The 25658-nt window shown below is 40.1% G+C and overlaps 1 protein-coding gene across 1 annotated transcript in view; it reads right to left on the reverse strand.

Moving 5' to 3' along the window:
- Positions 1 to 25549, reverse strand: part of LOC124776446 (F-box/SPRY domain-containing protein 1) — a 68020-nt gene extending 42471 nt beyond the window's left edge. The window contains exon 1 of the mRNA XM_047251448.1: positions 24957 to 25549. Within this exon, the coding sequence (XP_047107404.1) occupies positions 24957 to 25538 (582 nt within the window). The 5' untranslated portion in view covers positions 25539 to 25549. The remainder of the gene's footprint in view (positions 1 to 24956) is intronic.
- Between the last annotated feature and the right edge of the window lie 109 nt (positions 25550 to 25658).

The following is a 25658-nucleotide window of genomic DNA, read 5'->3' on the forward strand; positions in this document are numbered from 1 at the left end:
GCTGATAATGACTTATAAGTTGGCCCACCCTTAGCCTTGATGACAGTTTCCACTCTCGCAGGCATATGTTCAATCAGGTGCTGGAAGGTTTCTTGGCGAATGGTAGCCCCTCCTTCACGGAGTGCTGCACTGAAGAGAGGTATCGATGTCAGTTGGTGAGGCCAGGCATGAAGTCGGCGTTCCAAAACATCCCGAAGGTGTTCTATAGGATTCAGGTCAGGACTCCGTGCAGGGCAGTCCGTTACAGGGATGTTATTGTCATGTAACCATTCCACCACAGGCCGTGCCTTATGAACAGGTGCTCGATCATGTTGAAAAATGCAATCACCAACCCCAAATTGCTCTTCAACAGCGGGAAGCAAGAAGATGCTTAAAACGTCAATGTAGGCCAGTGCTGTGATAGTGGCATGCAAACCAACAAGGGGTGCAAGCCCTCTCTATGAAAAACATGATCACACAGTAACACCACCGCCTCCAAATTTTAATGTTGGTACTACACATGCTGGCAGATGATGTTCACCGGGCATTTGCCATGACGTTCACCGGGCATTTGCCATACCCACACCCTGCCATCGGGTTGCCACATTGTGAACTGTGATTTGTTACTCCACACAACATCTTTCCACTGTTCAATTGTATAATGTTTACACTCCTTAGACCAAGCAAGGTGTCTTTTGGCATTTACCGGCATGATGTGTGGCTTATGAGCAGCCCCTCGACCATAAAATTCAAGTTTTCTCACCTCCCGACTAACTGTCGTAGTACTTGCAGTGGATCCTGATGCAGTTTGGAATTCCTGTGTGGTAGTCTGAATAGATGTCTGCCTATTACACATTACGACCCTCTTCAACTGTCAGCAATCTCTGTCAGTCAAGAGACGAGGTTGGCCTGTACGCTTTTGTACTGTATGTGTACCTTCACATTTCCACTTCACTATCAAATTGGAAACCGTGGACCTAGGGATGTTTAGGAGTGTGAAAATCTTGCGTACAGTTGTATGACACAAGTGACACCCAATCACCTGACCACATTCGAAGTCCATGAGTTCTGCAGAGCACCCCATTCTGCTCTCTCACAATGTCTAATGACTACTGAGATCACTGATATTTGGAGTGCCTGATAGTAGGTGGCAGCACAATGCACCTAATATGTAAAACTATGTTTTTGGGGGTGTCTGGATACTTTTGATCACATAGTGTATATTTGATGACAGTTTTCATATCACCACTGTCCATATAAAATGATCACAAACAAATACATAGTGGGAAATGAGCAAAAAACTGCATTTTCACATTGCGAATGTACAGTTTCTGGGATAGTGCCACTAGGAAGGTAGCTGCCATCAAAATATAGAATGGTTTGGGGATTAACATGGGACAACTATGGCAAAGTTTAACTGTGTTCATGTGAACAACAATAAAGCCTTCATCATGATAGGCATCAATATAATTTCAACTATATGGTAATGAGTCACTTGACAATGGTGAGGAAGAACTCTGACCTTTACATTCATTTTAAACAATTGACAACTCTCGAAACCTGATAATGTTTTATAGTGTTCTGGTAGAGCCGATCTCATTTCAACACAACAAAGGATCATACATTTGGTACACAATAAATTTTAGTTCAGAGTAATACAGTGTAACAATGAGAATATTTCACAGATTGTTGGTTCTAAAACCACCACATAATACTGTTCCTGCCTCGCCTGAATATAACATACAAACTATTGCTTGGAAACCAACAGCCATTATCCTTCTTTCACTGAACAATATAACAATCACAACTAGTGTCATACTGTTCTTCATTAAGTTCTGCAAGACATAGTGTGAGTGGTCCTGAGAATTGTCTTTTTTAAACATCCAATTCACTGGAAGCTATTATAAAAACTATATATCATGACAATGTAATCAGTTTTATCCAGACTAAGAATCATGTGCCCCATTCAAGTACTGCGCTTACAAACAGATCAGAAACAGAAGCATCAGATCAGACTGCCTCCCTACTATGTAAAATTACTCTTAAGTTGCCTAAAAGGTGGTTTATTAATACAGTAATACGTCTCTGCCTATGAACTAACTGAGGTTAATATACATGTTTGCTGTCTGGCCCCTTAGTGGGCTTGAACACTGCTACTTTCTGGGACAGCTCACATATCTTCTCTGTGGTGTAACTTACTCTTCCACCAAATTCTATGATGCATTCCTTACATTGATATTCTTCTATCTGCATATTTATCTCTACAGCAAGTGCAGCAAAAAGCAGCACTATCTTCACTTTCACACACACGACACTCATACCATATTTAAGAATTGTCAGCACTATGATCTTTAAAATTTTCTTTCTCCAGTAACAACTACTTTCATTTCTTCACTCAATTTTCGCTCAGTAGGAATTCTAATGACACTACGTTACAAAATACATCATAAAATTATTAGAACTTAAAAATGATACTAAATAAACCACTGAACTCTGAAGTTACAAAATTAAAATAACATACAGATAACAACAACAGTAATAATGCTTGCTCAAATGATTTGGATAACCAGCAAAAACCCAAATCAGGATGACTGGATCAATTACACAATCCTGTATTCTCTGTACATAAATAGTTTTGCTTTTCAATTTCTAAACACTTTGATTAATTATAACAACATTATGTTGGAGACTTAACAGACATAAACAGTTTTGTCTATTAGACCATTCATTTCAGTGAATCACATTACCATAACAAAATAAAGGAGACCCAAAACATTCCTGCAATGGATAGAAGGACTTTGCCATGGGAAAAGCTTTTGATTCAAGTTTGAAACATGCGATTTGTCAACTCTTGTGGAAGTGTATTGAAAATGTATGCTGCTGAGTGCTAGTAACTTTTACGAGCATTAAAGGAGGTACTTGCAAAATAAAGATGGTTTATCAATTTCATGTTCTCTGAATGGATGATGTTTTTCCTTTCAAACAAGTTCACAATATATACCACAAATTTAACAAAGATGAACTGCAATGTCACTGTATGAATCCCCAGTTTCCTAAACAGGTCAACATGTGGGCTTCAAATAGAGAGCATTTATGGCCCAAAATGTTCATTTCTGGCCTACAATATTATTTTTACTTGAACCGAGTCATTAAAAAGTATTCCCCCAGATGACATAAAGAAATGTTTCACTGTATCAAAGGAGCTGACTGCACAATAACCCAAGTGTAACGTCTGCTGCATTCAGCATCTGCAGAGATCAAGTTTGTGAATAGGGCCTACCTTCAGCCCTGAAAATCTGACACATTTTCCTACACTAATAATGTCACCATTGTAAGACAGCTTGCGTAGAAATATGTGTAAGATATTATTATATGTATCATGTGTTAATGCAATCAAGAGTCACCACATTAGCAGCAAGCAACAATATTTTGAGGAAGCTCACAGTCATGACCTAGTTAGCTCACATCCTGAGAACTTCTGCACTTGCACTGCATGTGTTAGCTGTGGATTACACCTCACCTGAGTGGAACGCATCTGCTAACACCAAGCAGGTTGGCACTGCTGTCAGCTTGACTGTCCAAATCCTGTTGGGATATATGAAACCAACACCACACAACAAACACTATGTGATTGCTGGAATAGCTCCCAGCACTGTCAAAAGGGCCATCACTGCTAATGAAAAGAGGGCAAAGTAGATCAATGGTCCCTGTTGTCCATTTCATGACAATGTACCTGTCTTCTGTTGACTGAAATCTACAAAGAGCTTCATTGGTAGGACTCAACCTCTAGATTGGACACTGGATTCTAACCGCATCACCAGATGAAAGAGTAAGCTGCTGCCAAATATTCTTGCAAAGGATGATCTAGCCTCTGGAAACACTCAGCCCTATACTGTTTGGAAAAAAGACCAAAATGCAAAAATTGGCCATCTTTCTAGTTGAAGGAGAAGTTTCCTGCAAGCATGGAACAACTCAAAGTCTGCACCCCTTGCTTATATGTCCTCTATTGCAATAACCACACTCATCACACAGAACTTGATCGATGCAAATAACAAAGCCACAGGGATGTGCTGCATTCTGGAAATGCTGACCAGCCATGGAATTAAATTAATGAATAACTGTATGTTGGTAAAATAAATAGCCACAGTTTGGAACTCTTAAGAATGCCCTATGCTACAGTACCCCTGCTGGATGCTAGCTCATTTTGTGTTCCACGAGAGGATGAAGCAACACTTCTGGTTATTCTGTTTAGGTAAGACAAACCAACTAAATGACTTACCTGTATTTCCAGAAAGCAATTATTTGTTTTACACAATGAAAACAACTCTGTTAAGCGAAAGAAGGTACTCAACACCCACACCGCTTCCTCAATACCTTCCATTATCTCATGCAAACAGGAGTAGTTGCCTGGAAAACTGATTAGCTATTCTCAAAACCAAACTGCAATTCTAATCTGAGGTCAGACAAATAGGAAACTAGTCAACTCTATATTGCATTTTTTAAAACACAAACAACAATGACATTGGCCTATAGTTTTTAACATATACACAGAATGATGAGCGACAAGGAAGGACACAAACCTAAAATTTTACAAAGCAGTTGCTACCACTGTTCTAACATAACAGAAATAAATATTGGATATTAACTAAAAAAGAATGAATACAGTTGGCTTTTTAAGGAAAGTTGAGGGATGTACCCTCAGAGAGAAAATAGAAAATAATATTATAATAGAAGAAGATAATATATACTGTATAAATGGAAGAAAGAGTGTGAATGCATAAAGTGGAAACAACTTATTGACAGAATGAGGGAAGATAGATTAGTTAAACAAGTTATCAATTGTAGACCAACAGTAAAGAATCCCTAGATCAAAACTGAACAAGAAAATCCAAAAAAACGTTAACAAAACACCACACAAATCGAGAGACCCATGACTGACACACACACACACACACACACACACACACACACACACACACACACACACACACACACAACACCTGCACCTGCACCATGCAGCAAGGGCATAACACAGAAACTCACCGGACAAGCTAGTACAATCTCACATACAGAAACTGACTTACACACAGAACTGAGAACTTTCTTAAGAAACAACGAATAAAAATAGCACACCGAAGTAATAACTCTGTGCAGAAATGTCTTAAAAAGGATGATCACACTGACATGTATTAAGAAATCTGACATTAACCAATTCCAGTGTAACAGATGTGATGATCTGTACTTAGGGGAGACAGGCAGAACTTTTGAGATAAGGTATAAGGAACACAAAAGAGCACAGAAACATGGCACCAGCCATTCAACATTTGCAGAACACCTCCAGCAAGGAAACCAACACCCTACCACAATAAAAAAGGACAGAAAACATATTCAATCACAAGAAACATTTCCTAATCCTACCCGAGAACTTTCAAATTCCAAAAGCAGTAATTGAGAAGAAAAACGTAACAAATGATCCTACAAACATCAGCAACAAGATGTTGTTTAAACTAATAAAATATAATGAAGAGAAAGAACAACCTCCCTGGACACCAAAAAATATTATCACAAACTAAGCAATACCCCTACCAGAGACCAGCTTTACTATACCATAGTAAAGCAATAGTTTTCACATATTAACTCCCTCTCTACACACACACACACACACACACACACACACACACACACACACACACAGAGAGAGAGAGAGAGAGAGAGAGAGAGAGAGAGAGAGAGAGAGAGCGCGCATACCACTACCAAAACAAAGAAAAGATGAACGCACCTCGTAAAAGCAAAACAATACACACAAAATGCCGAGACGACAGTGGTTCTCCACAACACAAAAATTTGAATACATCTTGTGTTAGTGAAAGTACTATGTGCTAAAACCTACCACATATATGTGGAAGAACAGGAAGAATGCTGTAAACAATAAAAACCATGAGTAACGATAAGAATTAATACTGTTTATAGTAGTAAGTTAACATGTGTGAAGTGATGATGATCCTAGCAAACAGAAGTACAAGAGGAAAAAAAATGCATAGTGTTACAGTGGCCACTTAAGATGCTAAGTCTACACCCTGAAATGATGATTAAGGAAGAAACAGAAGAAGAAGTAGACATAATCTTTGTCTCCTTTTTTATGTGGAGGTATAACCACTCAATGTTTAAACTTATCTGGGAAAATACAGATTGCTTCATAATACTTTTGTCCGCAGCTGGTGGTCTTGCAGCAGCGTTCTCGCTTCCTGAGAACGGGGTCCCGGGTTTGATTCCCGGCGGGGTCAGGTATTTTCACCTGCCTGGAGATGACTGGGTGTTGTTGTGTTGTCATCAACATCATCATTCATTCCCATTACAGTTGGAGGAAGGCAATGGCACACCACCTCCGCTAGGACCTTGCCTAGTACAGTGGTGCGGGTCTCCCGCATCGTCACCTATGCTCTGTCAAGCAGTATGGGACCTCATCATCATCATCATCATCATCATCATTATCATCATCATTACACTTTGTTACATGAATAACTAAGTACACTGGCAATGTAATAAGCACAAATCCTACTTGGTATCTGACTATTATCATACGAGTCCTTGTACTCAGCAGACTTAATAACTGCCTCAATTTCCTTTTATTAGTCTTAAGCAACTGCTTCTCCAGTTGTTTACTTAAAAAGGTGTGTGATAAGAAGTCTTTGTAACTGGCATTATGAAAGAAATTTTGTTTCAGTTTGCACAAAACCATCAATGAAGGCAAGCCACTATTGTAAAAGAAATAGCCACACATTTTACACATCCTAGTAATGTCAGTAACTTTATTCTTCTCATATTTCAATAAACTTACAACTGAATCTTACTGTTGTGTTCCTGAAACTATCCTCTTTGATTTTGTACATCGTACTTGCCAAAATTAGCTAGTCTCTTAACATTTCTTTTTTTGATTTTGCTGCAAGTATAGATAACATTCCTGCTTTCTTGCATGTGAGGTTCTGATGTTTTGTGTTATTCACACTGCAAATTAATGGTTTTCCTATAGTATAGGGGTTATTTCTGGAATAAATCTGTCCCTTTGCAGCACATCATGTGGTGGTTTAAAATTCTTTCAGAGCAATGCTCCTACTAACTCAAGTTCCAGGTACAGAACACTGGCTTAAATCTGATATTGACGTCAGCAAGATTTTGATTCTGATTGAGTGTTTAAGATCAAACAGCTAAGGTCATCTCCTATTCACACCCCAGGACAGTAGCAGTGGGAATAGATGAAGTCTGTGTTAGTGTGAGAAATTGTTCTAAGCATTTGCATAATGTGTATCTAAGGAGTAAAATGGGACCCAGGACAGTATATATCTAGTGGGATGTGGGAAATCACCTAAAAACCACACGCAGACTGGATGGCGCACCAACTCCTCATCGTTAAACCACCAGGCGTACTCGATCTGGGGCCGACACACCTTACCAACATAGAACCTGTCATGTTAACATGTGTGGCTAACTGGGTGGGTTCATATAAGCAAGGTGTTTTAGGTAAATCTTAGAGTATATTGAAAGGATGGGATAATGGGATATAGTGGTGATTTATTTATCACAGTAGGCAAGAAACTCTCAATCCACAGAAAACAATCTGCATGCATGACTGTTTGGTAGAACTCAGATCAATGGTGGCCATACAATTATAACTGGATCCTTATATCGATCAAAAAAACTCTCCTTCAGACATAACCATAAAAGTTAGAGAAAATCTCAGCTTGCTAGTACATATATTCCCCAATCACACTGTCATCATAGAGGATACTTTAATCATCCAACAATTAATTGGGATGCTTACAGTTTTGTAAATGGTGGCTGTGGCAAGACATCCTGAAACCCAATACTAAATACCTTCTTGAAAATGACTTAGAATAGACAGTGGGAAGGCACTCATAATGGACAGTGGATCTAATGGTAACAAATAGACCTGACTCCTTTGAGAATGTCCACATTAAACTGGCAACAGTGACCATGAGGCAGTTACTGCAAATATGTTTATTAAAGTATGAAGGGCAGCTAAAGCAAATAGAAAGGTTTACATGTTCAATAAACTAGATAAGGAACAGCAGCGCCTCATCCCTAGGAGAAACTCGTGGCCAAGTACTGAATAGATACATATCTAGTCATGGTAGGGTCACTTCATGATATATAGGCTCTGTAACGAAACTTCTAAAGCAACAGTGACAACTGTGTAAGCATAGAGATGTAGACTGTGAGATGTTGATTGCGATGTTTTTGGCTGTCAGAAGAGCAATGGGTGAAGCCTTCAATGGTTACTGTACAAGAATCATTGAAAGACCTCTCTCAAAAACACAAAGAAATTATGGCCACAATTTGAGGCTACCTGAGGTATCAACGTTGGGGTTTAGTGTCCAAAAACTCATTAATGACATAGCAACTGAAACTGAAGAGATCAACGAAATATATGAAATTCTGAACACAGTTTTCAACTTTTTAATGAAGGGAAGTCCATGAATACTGCCCTAGTTTAATTTTCACAGCAACACGGAGCTGAATGATGTAGACATCTGAGTCAGTGGCACTGATAGACAACTGCAATTGCTAAAATTAAATAAAGTCCTAAAGCCACTTGGAATTTGCAAATAAGCTAGCCCTTTTCTTTACCAAAACCCTCAGCTCAGTGATTAGAAGAAACCACAGGTTACTGGAGGACTGTGAGCTGAGAGACATAACACTGAATAACTGCATCTTTGTAGGTTACCAATTTACCATAAATTTATACAACAGATGAGTCCACACATGAATTATTCTGCATTATCTTGGGGTACCCACACATCATTATAATTGTGTGTTCATAAAATAGCAGACAGTAGCAGGAAAGTTCTTTTAGTACAGTAAATATGGCAGCCATCTTAAATAATCTGGTGACACCTGGATTGACCCACACTTTAACTTGAGTTTTTTCCATCAAACAAGAATCGATGCGATCTTTAGAAATCTGAGAGCATGACTTGTCACAAGCAGGTGCTAGATAAAACACCAGTGGTCAATTCCCCTGAATTTTAAAGTTCTTTTACTGAGACTGCATCATTAATTTATCATAATTCCAACATAGTTCCATCATCAAACTAACATTATTGTTCATTGGAGCTAATCACTGCTCAGCATAAAACATGAGAATAACTCCAATGATTCATTACTGTTGAAGAATTTTAGAGTATCAAAACAATGGAAAATCTAGGATGGAGTATAACAGTATTACGAAAAGGAAAGTTGCTACTCACCATATAGCGAAGAGCTAAGTCACAGACAGGCACAACAGAAAGACTGTCGCAAATAAATAAAGCTTTTGGCCATTAAGGCCTTTGTCAGCAATCCCACATGACTGCAGCCTCAGGCAACTGAAACCACACTCAGTTGTCTGAGACAGCAGCCGTGTGTTGAGTTATAGTTGTGTGTGTGTGTGTGTGTGTGTGTGTGTGTGTGTGTGTGTGTGTGTGTGTGCGCACACCTATTGTTGATGAAAACCTTAATGGCCAAAAGCTTTATTTATTTGTGACAGTCTTTTTTTTGTACCTATCTGTGACTCAGAATCTTCACTACCAAGTGAGTAGCAACTTTCCTTTTCATGATATTGAACTTTAGAGTATCAATGATACTACCAAACGTGCCTAAATCCCAGTCTATATCACTGTACAACACTGCTTGCTGCTACTGCCTCCACAAGCCAACTTGGCAACATGCCAATCACAAGTCCCATGTTCATAGACTGCTACTTGTACTGCCTTGTAGGCAGCAGCAATCGGTCAGTAGGAAGACGCCTTAGGTCTGCTCTGTGAGTAGTATCTACATTTACTGAATAGAAGAAAGACAGTTAGGATTGTTAGTTCATCTCAAAAAGAATGGAAGAAGGCATATGGCCAAAGACAGTACTTTCATGGCAACCTCCTGGCATGAGAAGAAGAGGAAGATCACAAAAAGGGCAGCTAACGGGCATCCAAGAAGTGATAGAGAAGAGAAATAGAAGAGCATGAGGAAGAAGGTGAGATCTAGGCATTTGGCAACTGAGATGCAGGATGCAGAGACAGTTGTAGGTCCTTGTAACAACAAACAACAAAACAGAGTCAATGATCATGAGCAAGATGTCGAACAATGATACCAAACTTACAGTTGACAAATTCACTTTTAAAAGAGTAGACATATTTAAATATTTTTGAAGTATTTTTAGCAGACAGAATTAAATGTAAACTGAGATTAAGGCAAGGCTTGCAGTGGCAAATAGATCATATTTTGGATTACAGGACATGTTGTGTACTAGAGCCATTGGGAGAAGTTTTAAAATCAGACTGTAATTTTGTCAGCAGCTCTTTATGGGTCTGAAACAATTATATTAAGAACGGCAGATGAACAAAACCTGCTAATCTTCGAGCAAAAGATGTGAAGGAAAATATCCACCCCCAAGGTGTGCTGTCATAATAGTGTAGTCAGTACAGCTGACTGTCATGTAGAGAACCTGATTTCGGGAATTTTCCCTTTGTGGGAGGACAGGAATAGGGTGCATTCAGCCTACAGTGCCAATTGAGGAACTACTTGAACGAGCAGCTACAGGTCATGAAAACTGACAATGGTTGAGAGAATTATGTGCTGGCCCTAGGCCCCTCCAGCCCGCATCCAATAATACCACTGGCTCAGGACGATGGCAATTGTTTGGTACCTATAGCGATGGCCCCACCAGGGCCTGTGGATGGGGTATTATTTACATCTGGCAACAAGAGTAGTCCCCCGTCACAGGACTGTAGGATACTAAAACACCAGAAACTGGGAGAGCTATACTCAAAGCTAATACTGAGTCTGAGGAAGACCTTGGACAAGATGAAAGGATGATGCCAACAAGGATATGGAGGCAGAGAAAAGGAGAATAGGCCTTGAAAGCCAGGAACAGATATGATAGGTGGAAGAATAAAGATATTGCATAAGGTTTCCAAGGCCAAAGCGACAATTAAGAAGAACTATTAAACGTCAGCTGTACCTGACTCTATTAGTTGCTTTTATTAGTATTTACTTCCAAACATGTTAACATGTTGTAGCGAGAGAGAGGTGTAAGGTTAGTCATTGTATTGCCAACTTCCAGACTCAAGAAATAAATGCAAACATGAGTCTAAGCTTCAATTTCTTTACATACACATGCCAAGGTACTCTCACCTCATTCCCTGTCTGTTACAGAAACGACGTGGAAATTCTCAGCAACTATTCTACCCATGTTTTAATAAAACATGTAGTGCGGATTCAATGTTTCTCTTCCTAGGTTGAAATATTTGTTCTACTTGTATAATTATTATGTTCACTTTTTTCCCTGCACCCATTAGCAGTTTCTTTGTGCATGTTGACAGAAAGTCTGCAACTGTTTTAAGTAAGATTATGTAGATAAAACATTAACTTTCAGTCAGAACAAACACATAAAAATTAATAAATTATGAGACAGAGCTGCTGGTCTGTACTGTCAATAGACACAGTTAAAAGTAAAATCAGACAATGGGAAATCCAGGATGGAATTTAACAATATTACTAAAAGGAAAGAAGGGAAAGCAGAAAGGTGGAAGGAGTATATAGAGGGTCTACACAAGGGCGATGTACTTGAGGACAATATTATGGAAATGGAAGAGGATGTAGATGAAGATGAAATGGGAGATACGATACTGCGTGAAGAGTTTGACAGAGCACTGAAAGACCTGAGTCGAAACAAGGCCCCGGGAGTAGACAACATTCCACTGGAACTACTGACGGCCTTGGGAGAGCCAGTCCTGACAAAACTCTACCATCTGGTGAGCAAGGTGTATTAGACAGGTGAAATACCCTCAGACTTCAAGAAGAATATAATAATTCCAATACCAAAGAAAGCAGGTGTTGACAGATGTGAAAACTATCGAACTATCAGTTTAATAAGTCACAGCTGCAAAATACTAACACGAATTCTTTACAGACGAATGGAAAAACTGGTGGAGGCCGATCTCGGCGAAGATCAGTTTGGATTCCACAGAAATGTTGGAACACGTGAGGCAATACTGACCCTACGACTTATCTTAGAAAATAGATTAAGGAAAGGCAAACCTACATTTCTAGCATTTGTAGACTTAGAGAAAGCTTTTGACGATGTTGACTGGAATACTCTCTTTCAAATTCTAAAGGTGGCAGGGGTAAAATACAGAGGCGAAAGGCTATTTACAATTTGTACAGAAACCAGATGGCAGTTATAAAGAGTCGAGGGGCATGAAAGGAAAGCAGTGGTTGGGAAGGGAGTGAGACAGGGTTGTAGCCTGTCCCCGATGTTATTCAATCTGTATATTGAGCAAGCAGTAAAGGAAACAAATGAAAAATTCAGAGTAGGTATTAAAGTCCATGGAGAAGTAGTAAAAACGTTGAGGTTCGCCGATGACATTGTAATTCTGTCAGAGACAGCAAAGGACTTGGAAGAGCAGTTGAACGGAATGGACAGTGTCTTGAAAGGAGGATATAAGATGAACATCAACAAAAGCAAAACGAGGATAATGGAATGTAGTCAGATGATTAGGGAATTAGATCAGGAAATGAGACAATTAAAGTAGTAAAGGAGTTTTGCTATTTGGGGAGCAAAATAACTGATGATGGTCGAAGTAGAGAGGATATAAAATGTAGACTGGCAATGGCAAGGAAAGCATTTCTGAAGAAGAGAAATTTGTTAATATTGAGTATAGATTTAAGTGTCAGGAAGTCATTTCTGAAAGTATTTGTTTGGAGTGTAGCCATGTATGGAAGTGAAACATGGACGATAAATAGGGTAGACAAGAAGAAAATAGAAGCTTTCGAAAGGTGGTGCTACAGAAGAATGCTGAAGATTAGATGGGTAGATCACATAACTAATGAGGAGGTATTGAACAGAATTGGGGAGAAGAGGAGTTTGTGGCACAACTCGACAAGAAGAAGGGACCGGTTGGTAGGACATTTAGCATTGGAGGGCAGCGTGGAGGGTAAAAATCGTAGAGGGAGACCAAGAGATGAATACACTAAGCAGATTCAGAAGGATGTAGGTTGTAGTAAGTACTGAGAGATGAAGAAGCTTGCACAGGATAGAGTAGCATGGAGAGCTGCATCAAACCAGTCTCAGGACTGAAGACAACAACAACAACAACAACAACAACACTAAAAGGATAGTTGCTATTCACCATACAGCAGAGATGCTGAGTCACAGACAGGCACAACAAAAAAACTGTCAGAAAGTGAGCTTTTGGCCAACAAGGCCCTCAATTAAACTACACAACACACACACACACACACACACACACACACACACACACACACTACCACAGTCTCCAGCAGCTGAAGCCAGACTGTGAGCAGAAATGGGGTCGACAGAAGCGTCCGATCCCACGCGTCGGCTTTGACCCGTGACGTAAGGGTGTTGTCGTGTGTGACGTCATGACGGCGCGGAGTTTGGTTTGAGTGTGGCTGTCTCCAGTTCTGTTTTATCTTATTTTATTTACTTTTCTGATCTGTTCGTTCTATCCCGTGTGATTTTTTTTTTTAAAAGACAAAAAACACTAATCAGCTACTGAAGCATCTTTATCTTCTATGGGCTGCAGGGGTTACGACCCCTGGGAGGTGGGTGGGTATTCATGCATGGCTGTCTTCACTTACACGTAGTAGCTACGCAAGGCGTCTAAATCTGTTTATATTTAGTTTGCCCCCCACCCAAAACACCCCATTTCCCGCGCTTGTCCCGTTAGTGTCATTAGGCTTCTTGTGGAAAGTGTGTGTGTTTGTTTTTGTTTCCGCCATATTTGTGACGTCATGGGTCAAAGCAGACGGGCGGGATCGGATGCTTCCATATTTCCGCAGAAATGCATGATGGGGGAGGCAACTGGGTGGTGGGGATAAGGAGTAGGCTGGGGTGGGGAGAGGGATGACAAAGTGCTGCTTGTGGGAGCATACAGGGACAAGGTAGAGATATGGTAGGGCAACTAGATGCAGTCGGGAGGTTAGACAGAGGGCAGGGACAAAAGGGGGCAGGGGGGTTGTGGAAAAGGAGAGAAGTAAGAAGACTGTGAGTACATTGATGGAATAGAAGGTTGTGTAGTGCTGGAATGGGAACAGGGAAGGGGCTAGATGGGTAAGGATGATGACTAATGAAGTTAGAGATCTGGAGGATTACGGGAACATAGGTTATATTGCAAGGAGAGTCGCTATCTGCGCAATTCAGAAAAGATCGTGTTGATAGGAAGGGGTTGGGAGCAGGGCTTCTGTAGCAATGGATGAGGATACTGTGTAGGTTTGGTGGGTGGTGGAATACCAGTGTGGGAGGGGTTGGAAGTATAGTGAGTACAACATTTTTCATTTCAGCGCATAATGAGAGGTAGTGAAAAACCTGGTGCAGAACCTAATTCAGTTGTTCCAGTCCTGGATGGTACTGAGTCACAAGGGAATTCTCCTCTGTGGCCAAACAGTGGGACCTTGGGAGGTGGTGAGTGACTGGAAAGATAAGGTATGGGACATCTGTTTTCATACAAGGTTTGGAGAATAATTACCGTCTGTGAAGGCCTGCTCGTCACTACAGATGCAATGGCCATTGGTGGCTAGCCTATATGGAAGGGACTTGGTATGAAAAGGGTGGGAGCTGTCAAAGTGGTAGTTTTGATATGGACAGAGGTACTGATGAAGCCATCTTTGAAGTGGAGGTCAACATCGAGGAAGGTGGCTTGTTGGGTTGAGTAGGACCAGGTGAATCGAATGGGAGGGAAGGTACTGTGGTTCTGGAGGAATGTCGATAGGGTATCTTCACCCTCAATCCAAATCATGAAGATGTCATCAATGAATCTGAATCAGGTAAGGGTTTCAGATTATGGGTGTTTAGGAAGGATTCCTCTAGGCGACCCATGAATAGGTTTGCATAGGATGGTGCCATGCAGGTGCCCATAGCTGTACCTCAGATTTGTTTGTAGGTAATGCCTTCAAAGGAGAAGTAATTGTGGGTGAGGATATAGTTGGTCATGGCACCTAGGAAGGAGGTTGTTGGTTTGGAATCTGTCGGACATTGGGAAGAGTAATGTTCAATGGCGGTAAAGCCACGGGCATTAGGGATGTAAAGGGAGGTGGCATCAATAGTGACAAGCAACGTACTGTATGGTAAAGGAACAGGAACTGTGGAGAGTTGTTGGAGGAAATGGTTGATATCTTTTATGTAGGCAGGTAGGTTGCAGATAATAGGCTGAAGATGTTGGGCTACGAGAGTGGATGTTCTCTCAGGAGGGGAGAGAGGAACTGGCCACAATGTGACATCCTGAGTGGTTGGATTTATGGACTCTAGGAAGCATGTAGAATGCAGGAGTGCAGGGAGTGATAGGGGTGAGGAGAGAGATGGACTCTGGGGAGAGGTTCTGGGATGAGATTTGATGAAGAGAGACCAGAGATCCTGCTGGATTTCTGGAATGGGGTCACTGTGGCAGGATTTGTATGTGAATGAATCTCACAACTGGCAGAGTCCTACTGCCAGGTAATCCTTGCGATTTAAAACAAAAGCGGTGGAGCCTTTGTCAGCAGGTACAATTGTAAGGTCGAGGTCAGTTTTTAGGTGGTGTACTGTGGTTCTTTCTGCAAATGTAAGGTTAGTTTGCATTTTGACAGATTTGGGGAATGACTGAGGCAATGTACGAGGTTAAGAAATTCGAGAAAAGTACGAGGTTAAGAAATTCGAGAAAATTAACAGGGGGTGATTTAGGGGCAATGGGGGTGGATCATGTTGAATGGAGGAGTGAATTGTGTCCAGCAGGGCTCAGTATTGGTCTCTGGTCGAGTCTGATTGGTAGGATTCGTGGTGTTTCCACTGTAGGGCAGGGAAAAGGAGAGAAGGCCTTTAACAAGTTCTGCATGATCGAATTTGGCAGTGGGGCATCCTACACTCTCGCCCTGGAGTCCACCTCTCTCCTCACCCCTACCACTCCCCGCACTCCTACCTTGTACCTGCTTCCTAAAGCCCATAAAGCTAATACCCAGGATGCCCCATTGTGGCCGGTTACTGTGACCTCACTGAGAGAACCTCCACTCTCGTAGACCAACATCTTCAGCCTATTACCCACAACCTACCCTTCTATATAAAAGATACAAACCATTTCCTCCACCGACTCTCCATAGCTCCTGTTCCTTTAGCACATAGTGCCCTGCTTATCACTATCGATGCCACCTCCCTTTACATCCCTTCTGCCCATAGCCTTACCACCACTGAACAGTACCTTTTCCAATGCCCGGCAGATTCTGAACCAACAATCTCCTTCCTAGTCACCACGACCAACAATATCATCACTCACAATTACTTCATTGAAGGCATTACCTACAAACAAATCCAGTGTACAGCTATGGGCACCCACATGGCACCATCCTATGCCAACCTATTTATGGGCCACCTAGAGAAATCCTTCCTAAACAACCAGAATCCTAAATCCCTTACCTGGTTTAGGTCCATTGATGACATCTTGATGATCTGGATTGAAGGTGAGGACACCGTGTCTACTTTCTGCAAAACCTCAACACCTTCTCCCCATTTACTTCACCTGGTCCTACTCAAGCCAACAAGCCACCTTCCTCAATGTTGACTTCCACCTCAAAGACAGCGACATCAGTACCTCTGTCCATGTCAAACCTACCAACCAACAACAATACCTCCACTTTGACAGAACTAAAAATTTTCCCTCTTGAAAACAGTTACAGGCACTGGAAATCAGTTAGGCCTATTAATTTTCTTGACTGAATTTTCTGTCGATAGAAAATTAACAATTTTATGAAAAGAACAGATTGCTACTCACCAGAAAGATGATCTGCTGAGTTTCAGGCAGGCACAATGAAAAGACAGTCTTTTTGTTGTGCCCATCTGTAATTCAGTGGACCATCTTTACTGTTAATATTCAAACCTGGAGCTTCCATTGTTTGCTTTTGATAGAATAAGTACATGTACCAGGTGTACTGGTATGAAATGAGCTTTAAGATACAAATGTGTTAATAGGGAAAATTTTTGTGAACGAGCCTTAATTTTTTTTTTTTTTTTTTTTGTTTGGTTGGTATGACATCTGTCAAAGATATTTAGTATACATCAAGTCATGGAACAAACATCATCATATGTTTTCATCATGTTAACAATGTCGAATTTTGTACCAGAAAGTTCTGATTTGTGGAAAGCATTAATTTTTTTTGTTTTCAATTGAAAAAAAGTGCGTCAGAGTTGCATCGAATGCTTGTCAAGGCATATGGTGATCATGCTCTATCAGAAGCAACATGCAAAAGACGGTTTCAACGGTTCAGAAATAATGATTTTGATGTAAGAAATGAAGAAACATTGGAAGACCACCAAAAAGTTTGAAGATGTCGAATCGCAAGCAATATTGGATGAAGATGATACTTTGAGTCAGAAGCAGCAATGTTAAATGTTGCACAACAAACAATTTCAGACCGTTTGAAAACTGTGGGAAAGATCCAAAAGTGTGGAAAATGGGTGCCACATGAATTGAACGAAAGACAAATGGAAAACCGAAAAACCATTTGTCAAATTTTGCTTCAAAGACATGAAAGAAAATCAATTTTGCATCGAATTGTTACTGGTGATGTAAAATGGATTTATTTTAAGAATCCTAAACAGGAAAAATCATGAGTTAATCCGGGACAACCATCAACACCGACTGCAAAACCAGATCGATTCGGCAAGAAGACAATGCTCTGAGTTCGGTGGGATCAGAAAGGTGTGGTGTATCATGAGCTTCTAAAGCCCGGTGAAACTGTGAATACTAATCGCTACGGACAACAAATGATCAATTTGAACTAGGCATTGATCGAAAAAAGACCAGAATGGGCCAGAAGACATGGCAAAGTAATTTTTTTTTTTACGACAATGCACCTACACACAAAGCAAAACTGGTTCAGGAGACAATCAAAACACTTGGCTGGGAGCTGCTACCCCATCCGCCGTATTCACCAGACTTGGCCCCTTCTGACTACCATTTGTTTTCATCACTGGGACATGCATTGGCTGAGGAACACTTCGATTCCTATGAAGAAGTCGAAAATTGGGTGTCTGATTGGTTTGTTTCAAAAGACGAACATTTCTATTGGCGTGGTGTCCACAAATTGCCAGAAAGGCGGTCAAAATGTATAGAAAGCAATGGTCAGTAATTTGAATAAAATGTTTTTACTTTTCAATTCAAAATTAGTGTTCCATCTTCACACACACACATGCACACCCATAAAAACACACACAACGCTCATTTCATACCGGTACACCTGGTAAATCAATTATCACCTATAAAATTTTACCATTACCATGAAAACTAAATACTAAATTGAATATTGTATATAAGTCTACTAAAAAAGTGGTACAGTTGCAAACATTATATACCCTAGAATTTTTCAAAGAATGCTATGATTCACATTATCACCTTTGTTTATTGCTGTCAGAACACCACACAATACTCAACATAGTACATGTAAGATGAATATTTTTATAATAAACAGTAATCTTTATGCAAGTGGCTTTATAAATGAATGTTGTGGTTATATTCACAGCAAATTTCATTTATCCTTCAGCCTCAGCTGCACATTTTTAGTTACATGACATGCTTTGATAACTTTGGATCCTATTCAGATCTACACAAATGCGTCAGCAACCTATCTTGTTTATGTCAGAACCACATAACAGAGTACAGCACAGGCAAGATAAGTTGTTGATGCAGCTACTTCTGAAGATAATCCATAGTGATGGAAATAAGTCATCTAGTGTAGTCAAAGATGTAAGACAGGTTGGAGGTCGTAGCTCACTTGTCATGAGTGTGTGTGTGTGTGTGTGTGTGTGTGTGTGTGTGCCACATGATGCAGTCTGTCGTATTTACATTCTCACTGAAAAGCATTGTTTTCACTCTATAGCCTGATATTTCTGTTCTCCTTTGGTAATGCATCATTAGAATCAGCACTGAAATATAGTAATGCAATGTTATATTACTGTATTGCATATCTCTGAGCCCACACACTGTGGGATCCATAGAATGCAACTACCACATAAACATCTACACTGTCTTACGAGATCTGTTACATGCTTTCACAGAGCAGGGTTCTTCTATTTGTCTGATACACATCTTGGCCTACTGTCAATAATTATCCAAAACCAGTATCCATGTACATACGTAATCCACAAGCCAGAGTCTGAAGCATGGCGGACGGTACCTTGTGTCACTACTGGTAATTTCTTTTGCTGTTCCACTCACACATGAAAAGCGAGAGAAAATTGACGTCTATAAGTCTCTATACGAGCCCTAATTTCTCTTATCTTTGTGGTCCTTGTGCGAAATGTGCACTGGCGGCAGTAGAACCGTTCAGCAGTCAGATTCAAATACTAGTCCTTTTCTGAATACATTTTACAAAAAGAATGTTATCTTCCTTCCAGGATTCCCACTTGAGTTCACAAAGCTCCTCTGTAATACTCGCATGTTGATCGGACCTACAGGTAAAAAATCTAACTGCCTGTCTCTTAATTGCTTCAAAGTCTTCCTTTAATCTGACATGGGATCCTAAACACTCGAGCAATACTCAAGAATGTGTCATACTGGTGTTCTATACATGGGCTCCCTTACATATAAATTAGACGTACCTAAAATTCTTCCAATAAACTCGAGCTGACCATATGCCTTCCCAACTATTGTCCTTACGTGCTTGTTCCATTTCATATCGTTGCGCAGTGTTACACCAAGACATTTAATTGAAGTGACTGCATCTAGCAGTGCACTTCTAATGCTGTATTTGAATATTACAGTATTGTTTTTCCTACTGACCATGGTTAACTCACATTTTCTACATTTTGATCAGGCAGCAATTCATGACACCAACTTGAAATTTTGTTCAAATCCTCCTATGTCTTCCTACAGTCACTCAGCAGCTACACCTTTCATACATTTCAGTCTCATCAGCAAACAGTTGCAGCTGCTATTCACAGGTCGTTTATATATACAGAGAACAAGAGCACGCTTCCCTGGGGCACTCCTGATGATCTCCTCGTCTCTGAACAACTGCCATCCAGGAAAAATTACTTGGTTCTGTTACATAAAAAGTCTTAGAACCACTTGCATATCTGAAAACCTATTTTGTATGCTTAGACCTTTACTAACAGTTAGCAGCATGACTGTGTCAAATATTTTCTGGAAATCTAAGATAATGGCATCTGCATGGTGTGCTTCATCTATGGTTCACAGGATATCATGCGCAAAGAAGTAAGCTGAGGTTCACATAGGCATTGGTTTCTAAATCTGTGCTGACTTTTGAACAGGAGCTTTGATATCTCAAGAAAATCAATTGTATTCAAACTCAGAATATTTTTAAAAATTCTGCAGTAAACGAAAGTTAAGGATATAGGTTTGTAATCTTTTGGTCTGTTCTTTTATCTTTCTTATGTACACAAGTCAAGTGCACTTTTCTCCAGTCCCTAGAGACATTTTTGGGGGAGGAAGGGGGAGGGATGTTGAGAGATTGAGATCCGTGGTAACTGTCTGCTAAGTAAGGGGATGTAGAGCACTATCAGCAAAGTAAAACTGGCATTCCATCCAGACCTGGCAACTTCTTTGTTTTCAACCCTTTCAGCTGCTTCTCTGCACCCAAGATGCCTATTACTATGTACTCCATATGGGAGTCTGTGTCACAGCCAAACAACAGTATGTTTTTAAGATCTTCCTGTCTGAATGATTCCTTAAAAATGAGATTTAAAACTTTCCTTTTCCTTTCTTCTATTAACATACCAAACTGATCAGCTAGTTACCAGATAGAAACCTTCGACTCATTTAGCAATTTTACATAGGACCAGAATTTTCTCAGTTCTCCACAAGATCTTGTACTAAAAGTATCTGACAGTGGTAGCTGTTGAATTCTTGTGCACCTTGTGTGCAATAGTCACTGCTTCATCAGTAGTTTCTAAATATTGTTATTAAAACATGGTGGGTTTTTTCCATTCTTAATTAACTACCCCGGCACATATTTCTCCAGCACTTTATTTACAATCCATTTAAAGTTTTCTCATAATTTGTCTACATCCATCGCACTGGAACTAAACAATATCTATTCATTTTTAAGTGGGATGATAACAACTGCTTATCTGCTCTCCCTAGCAAAAATCTTCTAGCCCTCTTGGTGGATTTTTTAACTTTAGTAACCATCGTCACTATGATGGCCTTGCAATCACTATCAGTTCTCAATTCTGAGAATAATTTGAGCACTACTGTTTTTATGGAGGACAGTAAATTCAGGAACTTTGTTATGAATCCTTTAACAACTTACTGTGTAGTTTATGCAGCCCGATTCTGCTCTCTGCGTTTTGACTAGCAAGCATTCATCAGAAGACCCTAAACTACTGTCTAGTCTAAAAGAGCTCCATGTGCACTCCACAAGTACTCTGCTACCTGAGTAGCTACTTCTTTTGTATAGTGCATCCTGACCTATCAAGTGGAATCCTACAATTCTCGACCCCATAATGCAGGTCCAGAAATCTGCAGATGATATTATCATAGAATTGATGGAGTCTCTGGTTGAGAGCCTGCACTCGGCTCCAAACCAAAGCCCCTTGATCAATTCTGGGAACGATGCTGCAAATTGTGAGCCCTGCTTGCTTCCTGTGTGTGAGGCTAGCAGTCTTCACCACTTCCACCAGCCACCTGTATGAACTGAGGATGACTTCAGAACCCAACTGACAGATGTCATTGGTGCCCACATGAGCCACAACTTACAGACGGCCATACACTGCACACCCAACAGTTGCAGGCAGGGCTTCCTCCACATCTCAGATGAGGCCCCTCAGGAGACATATTGAATGCATGTTCGATTTATTTCTGGCTTTGGAGGCTATTCCCCTAAGGGGCTCCATACTGCGTCTAACAATCGCCCACCACCACCACCCCTGTGTGCCTGCTTGGACCCTGCAGAAGGAACAGCCACCTGTCCACTCACAGGGTGAATGAGCAAGGCCACACAAGCAGCCTCCACAATGACATTCTGCGTCAAGTGATGTGAATGCGTTACCATCTGACACTCATGCTGAAGTGAGGCAGATCCACCACATCGGGTGTACTGCAAGGTGCCTCAGCAGCAGAGCCTGTGGGCAATAAGTGATGCCTAAGGTGTCCCACATGATGCACCAGGTTCTACGGCACTGCTACACACACTAGTGACTGTGACCAGAAGCATCTTCAGCTATTCATGAACTGCAGCCAGCTCCTCCTGCATCTGTACACAGCATGCACACATCCTATCCACCCTAGTATTACTAACTTACTAATCAACTATAAAAGCACACAGACAAAGCTAATTATGTAACTTGCTACCCTGCTAAAGTGTCACCGATGAATGCTGACACATTACTGAGATATGTAAGAGGCAACTGAAAAGAAATGACAACTGCGCTACAGATTGCGCATAAAGGTAGAGAAAAAGAATATTATGCACTATTAGGAAAAATCTATTTAGGAGATGAAGAGATGAATCTGTGAATACATTACAGACCTTTATGTTCCATTCCCATTGCAACTGTGATGACAGTTACAGTGTGTACTGAGACATACAAGCTGTCATTATCCCTCTGCCCCATATGCAACTGAAAATTAAACCCTAATAAGTGGTGCAATGTAAAACATGGCTGTAGAGGTGAATGAACAATAATAATCATTCCAGAAAGGCTCAAAAGAAAATCTAGGAAACTGTCATACAAAATTCTTCTTCAAATGTTTTCACAAACTTTGAAAAGAATTGTTGCAACTCAAAATTATTTATCATCTTCGTCACAGTATGACAAGATTACAATATGTGCATTAACAGTATTAGGAAAGGATAGATTGCTACTCATGGTAAAGATGAACAGTGAGTTGCAGACAGCCGCAATTAAAAGTCTGTTACACATTATAGCTTTTGGCCACAGTCATCTTCAGCGAAGAATCTGACTGTTTGTGCCTGTTTTCTAGGATGAAGAAGGCTTTGGCCTACTGTTGATATTCCATCTTGGACTTTACAATGTTTTAATATGTGCATGACTGTATTTCTAGGAGATAAATGTTTATCTACAGAAAACTCCCAAGAGGTGACAGGAACTTTCTCTGCACTCAGAGAGACAACTTACTGTATGAATCTCTCTACAGCTCTTTAAATTAGAAAAAAATACAAAATCGAGGCCAGGATTTTGACATGTTTCAGATCGTATGTAAAGGTAGAAAGCAATGGCAGTTATAAAGTCATACTCAAGAAATTATTTCTCAAATCAGAGAATGATTTTGCAGGGAATACAACAAGATTGAATTTGAGTATAAATACTGTTTTTTCCTCTACAGGCCTATTATTAATTTATTGCCAAATAAGATTCCCCATTGTGGATTAGTTGCAGATGACATTTCCACAGTTACCAGAAATGAAATCAAATATGAAATCCTTGCACGTATCAAAATATACTAGATAACTACAGCAGTGGTTTACTCTTAATATATTAAAAGTTACAGATTGTGAAGATACAGCTGACTGTTTCAACACTAGACAATTAAAATCGGATGGCTTTCAAGTTAACCACAACCCTAGAACCTTAAAGAAGCAGATTCTGTCATATGCTTAGTAGCACATTTTGTAAACAAATCTCAGTCCTGATTTTCAAAACACATGTTACAGCAGCTGGCAAAAACATCTTGCATGGCCAATAAGAATACTGCCCTGAGTGGTGACACGGCCACAATAAAGGTAGGTAGGTACTACAGCTAATTTGGCCCTGTTTTAAAATACAGAATTACCTGCTAGGTGAAAGAAATTAGTCCTAGCAGCCTATAAATAGAATACCGAGCCGTGCAAAACAATTATCAGAAATATGTGTAAAGTCTTGGATGTTGAGCCCTTCATGACTTTATACTTAGAAATGATGTACCAGTAAATGTTGATCGTGTTAGGACAGCAACCAGCCACAAATTTACTTTGAGTTCCTTTATTCAAAGGAAACCGTTACCGGTTTCGAATCGTTGCGATTCATCATCAGACGGTTTACACGCTTTCTTTCTACATTTGGTGTGTTTTTTACAGATTAATTGTAAATGTAGAAAGAAAGCGTGTAAACCGTCTGATGATGAATCGCAACGATTCGAAACCGGTAACGGTTTCCTTTGAATAAAGGAACTCAAAGTAAATTTGTGGCTGGTTGCTGTCCTAACACGATCAACATTTGTCTTCAAAAACAGCCACGGTCTCCAATATGTCATCGTATGACAAAATTGCATGATGTACCAGTATCTGTACATATGGACACACCTGAATGATTTTGGGTAAACTATTTTCTAAATGTGACAAATAAAGAAATATTGAGAATTTCATGTTTTCTTTTTACAGATTTACAGTACATAGTCAGTGAAAATCCATAACAAATTAAAAGGCGGAAACTTTCACAGAATGAATTTAATAGTAACAAAAAAAATATTATGCTCACTATTTTTGCTATTATCAACCAAAAGAACAATTGCATGATTATAGCACTATCTTCGAAGAATGTAATGGTAACTTGTGCTGGCAGCTGTAAACTGAATTCAGATATTTGAGGTTATGAGCATGGTGTCTCATTTCAGTTATGTTTAATAACATTGTAAATTACCATATCATGTAATTTACTAATAGCACTTCTGTTGATTAAAACAAATGTTTTAAATCTGTATGTACTGAGAGAATAAAATTCTGTTTCTGATATGCAAAGAGAGAATGGTAGATACAGAGGGAGCAAGCATGTGGGAGGCAATGAGTGTGAGGTATGGGGTCCAGGAGAAATATTAATGTCTTCATAAATGATTCAAGGCTATGTACAACAGTTCAACACAAATTGATAACACAGACAGGTGGTTACATATATAAATACATTAGATCTACTGCATTTGCATCCCAACATCTGCCAGCATCATACTCACGCAAAATATTAGCGTTTCATCTTGTGCACAAACCTGATATTTAGGAGCGTTGTTCAGTAGTGGATAGTTTCCTTGCGAATCTCCATTATGAAGAAGATGATTATCCACTAAGTTCCAGCCCCAGCTCTGATCATCAGAACCCAAAAGAGCGACGTAGCCATGGCACTGGAGCGGCGCTTCTTTCGTTGCAATTCCAATTACAGCTACGGTTCCAAGTGGACCTTCCCATATGACTTCCCATGCATGCCTCCCATGCCTAAAGCCAATTTTTCCTCTGGCAGCGTCCGTACTTTGCGCCACAGGGTTGCGATGAAGCGTAAATCCATTAGGTTTGATATAAACGTTCCTCGAACAGTCATTTGGATTCCATGCATGATAAAACGCACGCAACTTTGCTTTATACGTTGGCACAGAAGAAAGTAAATCTGACTTCAGGGCTTCCTCCGCCAATTTTCTTATGCAATGTAAGCGCCACACGTCATTATTTTCATCATTCAAAAACCTGTACCAATTCTTGCACACGAGTGAGCAGTTTCTTAGATCGTGAAGGTCCAAATAAGAAAATATAACTTCCAAAACATTGTCTGGCAGCGTCACTGACAACTCTTCTACCATTTTGCCGGTTCCTACTAACGCACGGAACAAACAAGGAATAATAGGATAAACTAACCAATGAAAAACGATCCCCATTATCAACTTCCGGTTCAATTTTCATCGTTCCTTTTAACCGGAAGT

Source organism: Schistocerca piceifrons, chromosome 2 (genome assembly GCF_021461385.2).
Source record: "Schistocerca piceifrons isolate TAMUIC-IGC-003096 chromosome 2, iqSchPice1.1, whole genome shotgun sequence".
NCBI lineage: Eukaryota > Metazoa > Arthropoda > Insecta > Orthoptera > Acrididae > Schistocerca > Schistocerca piceifrons.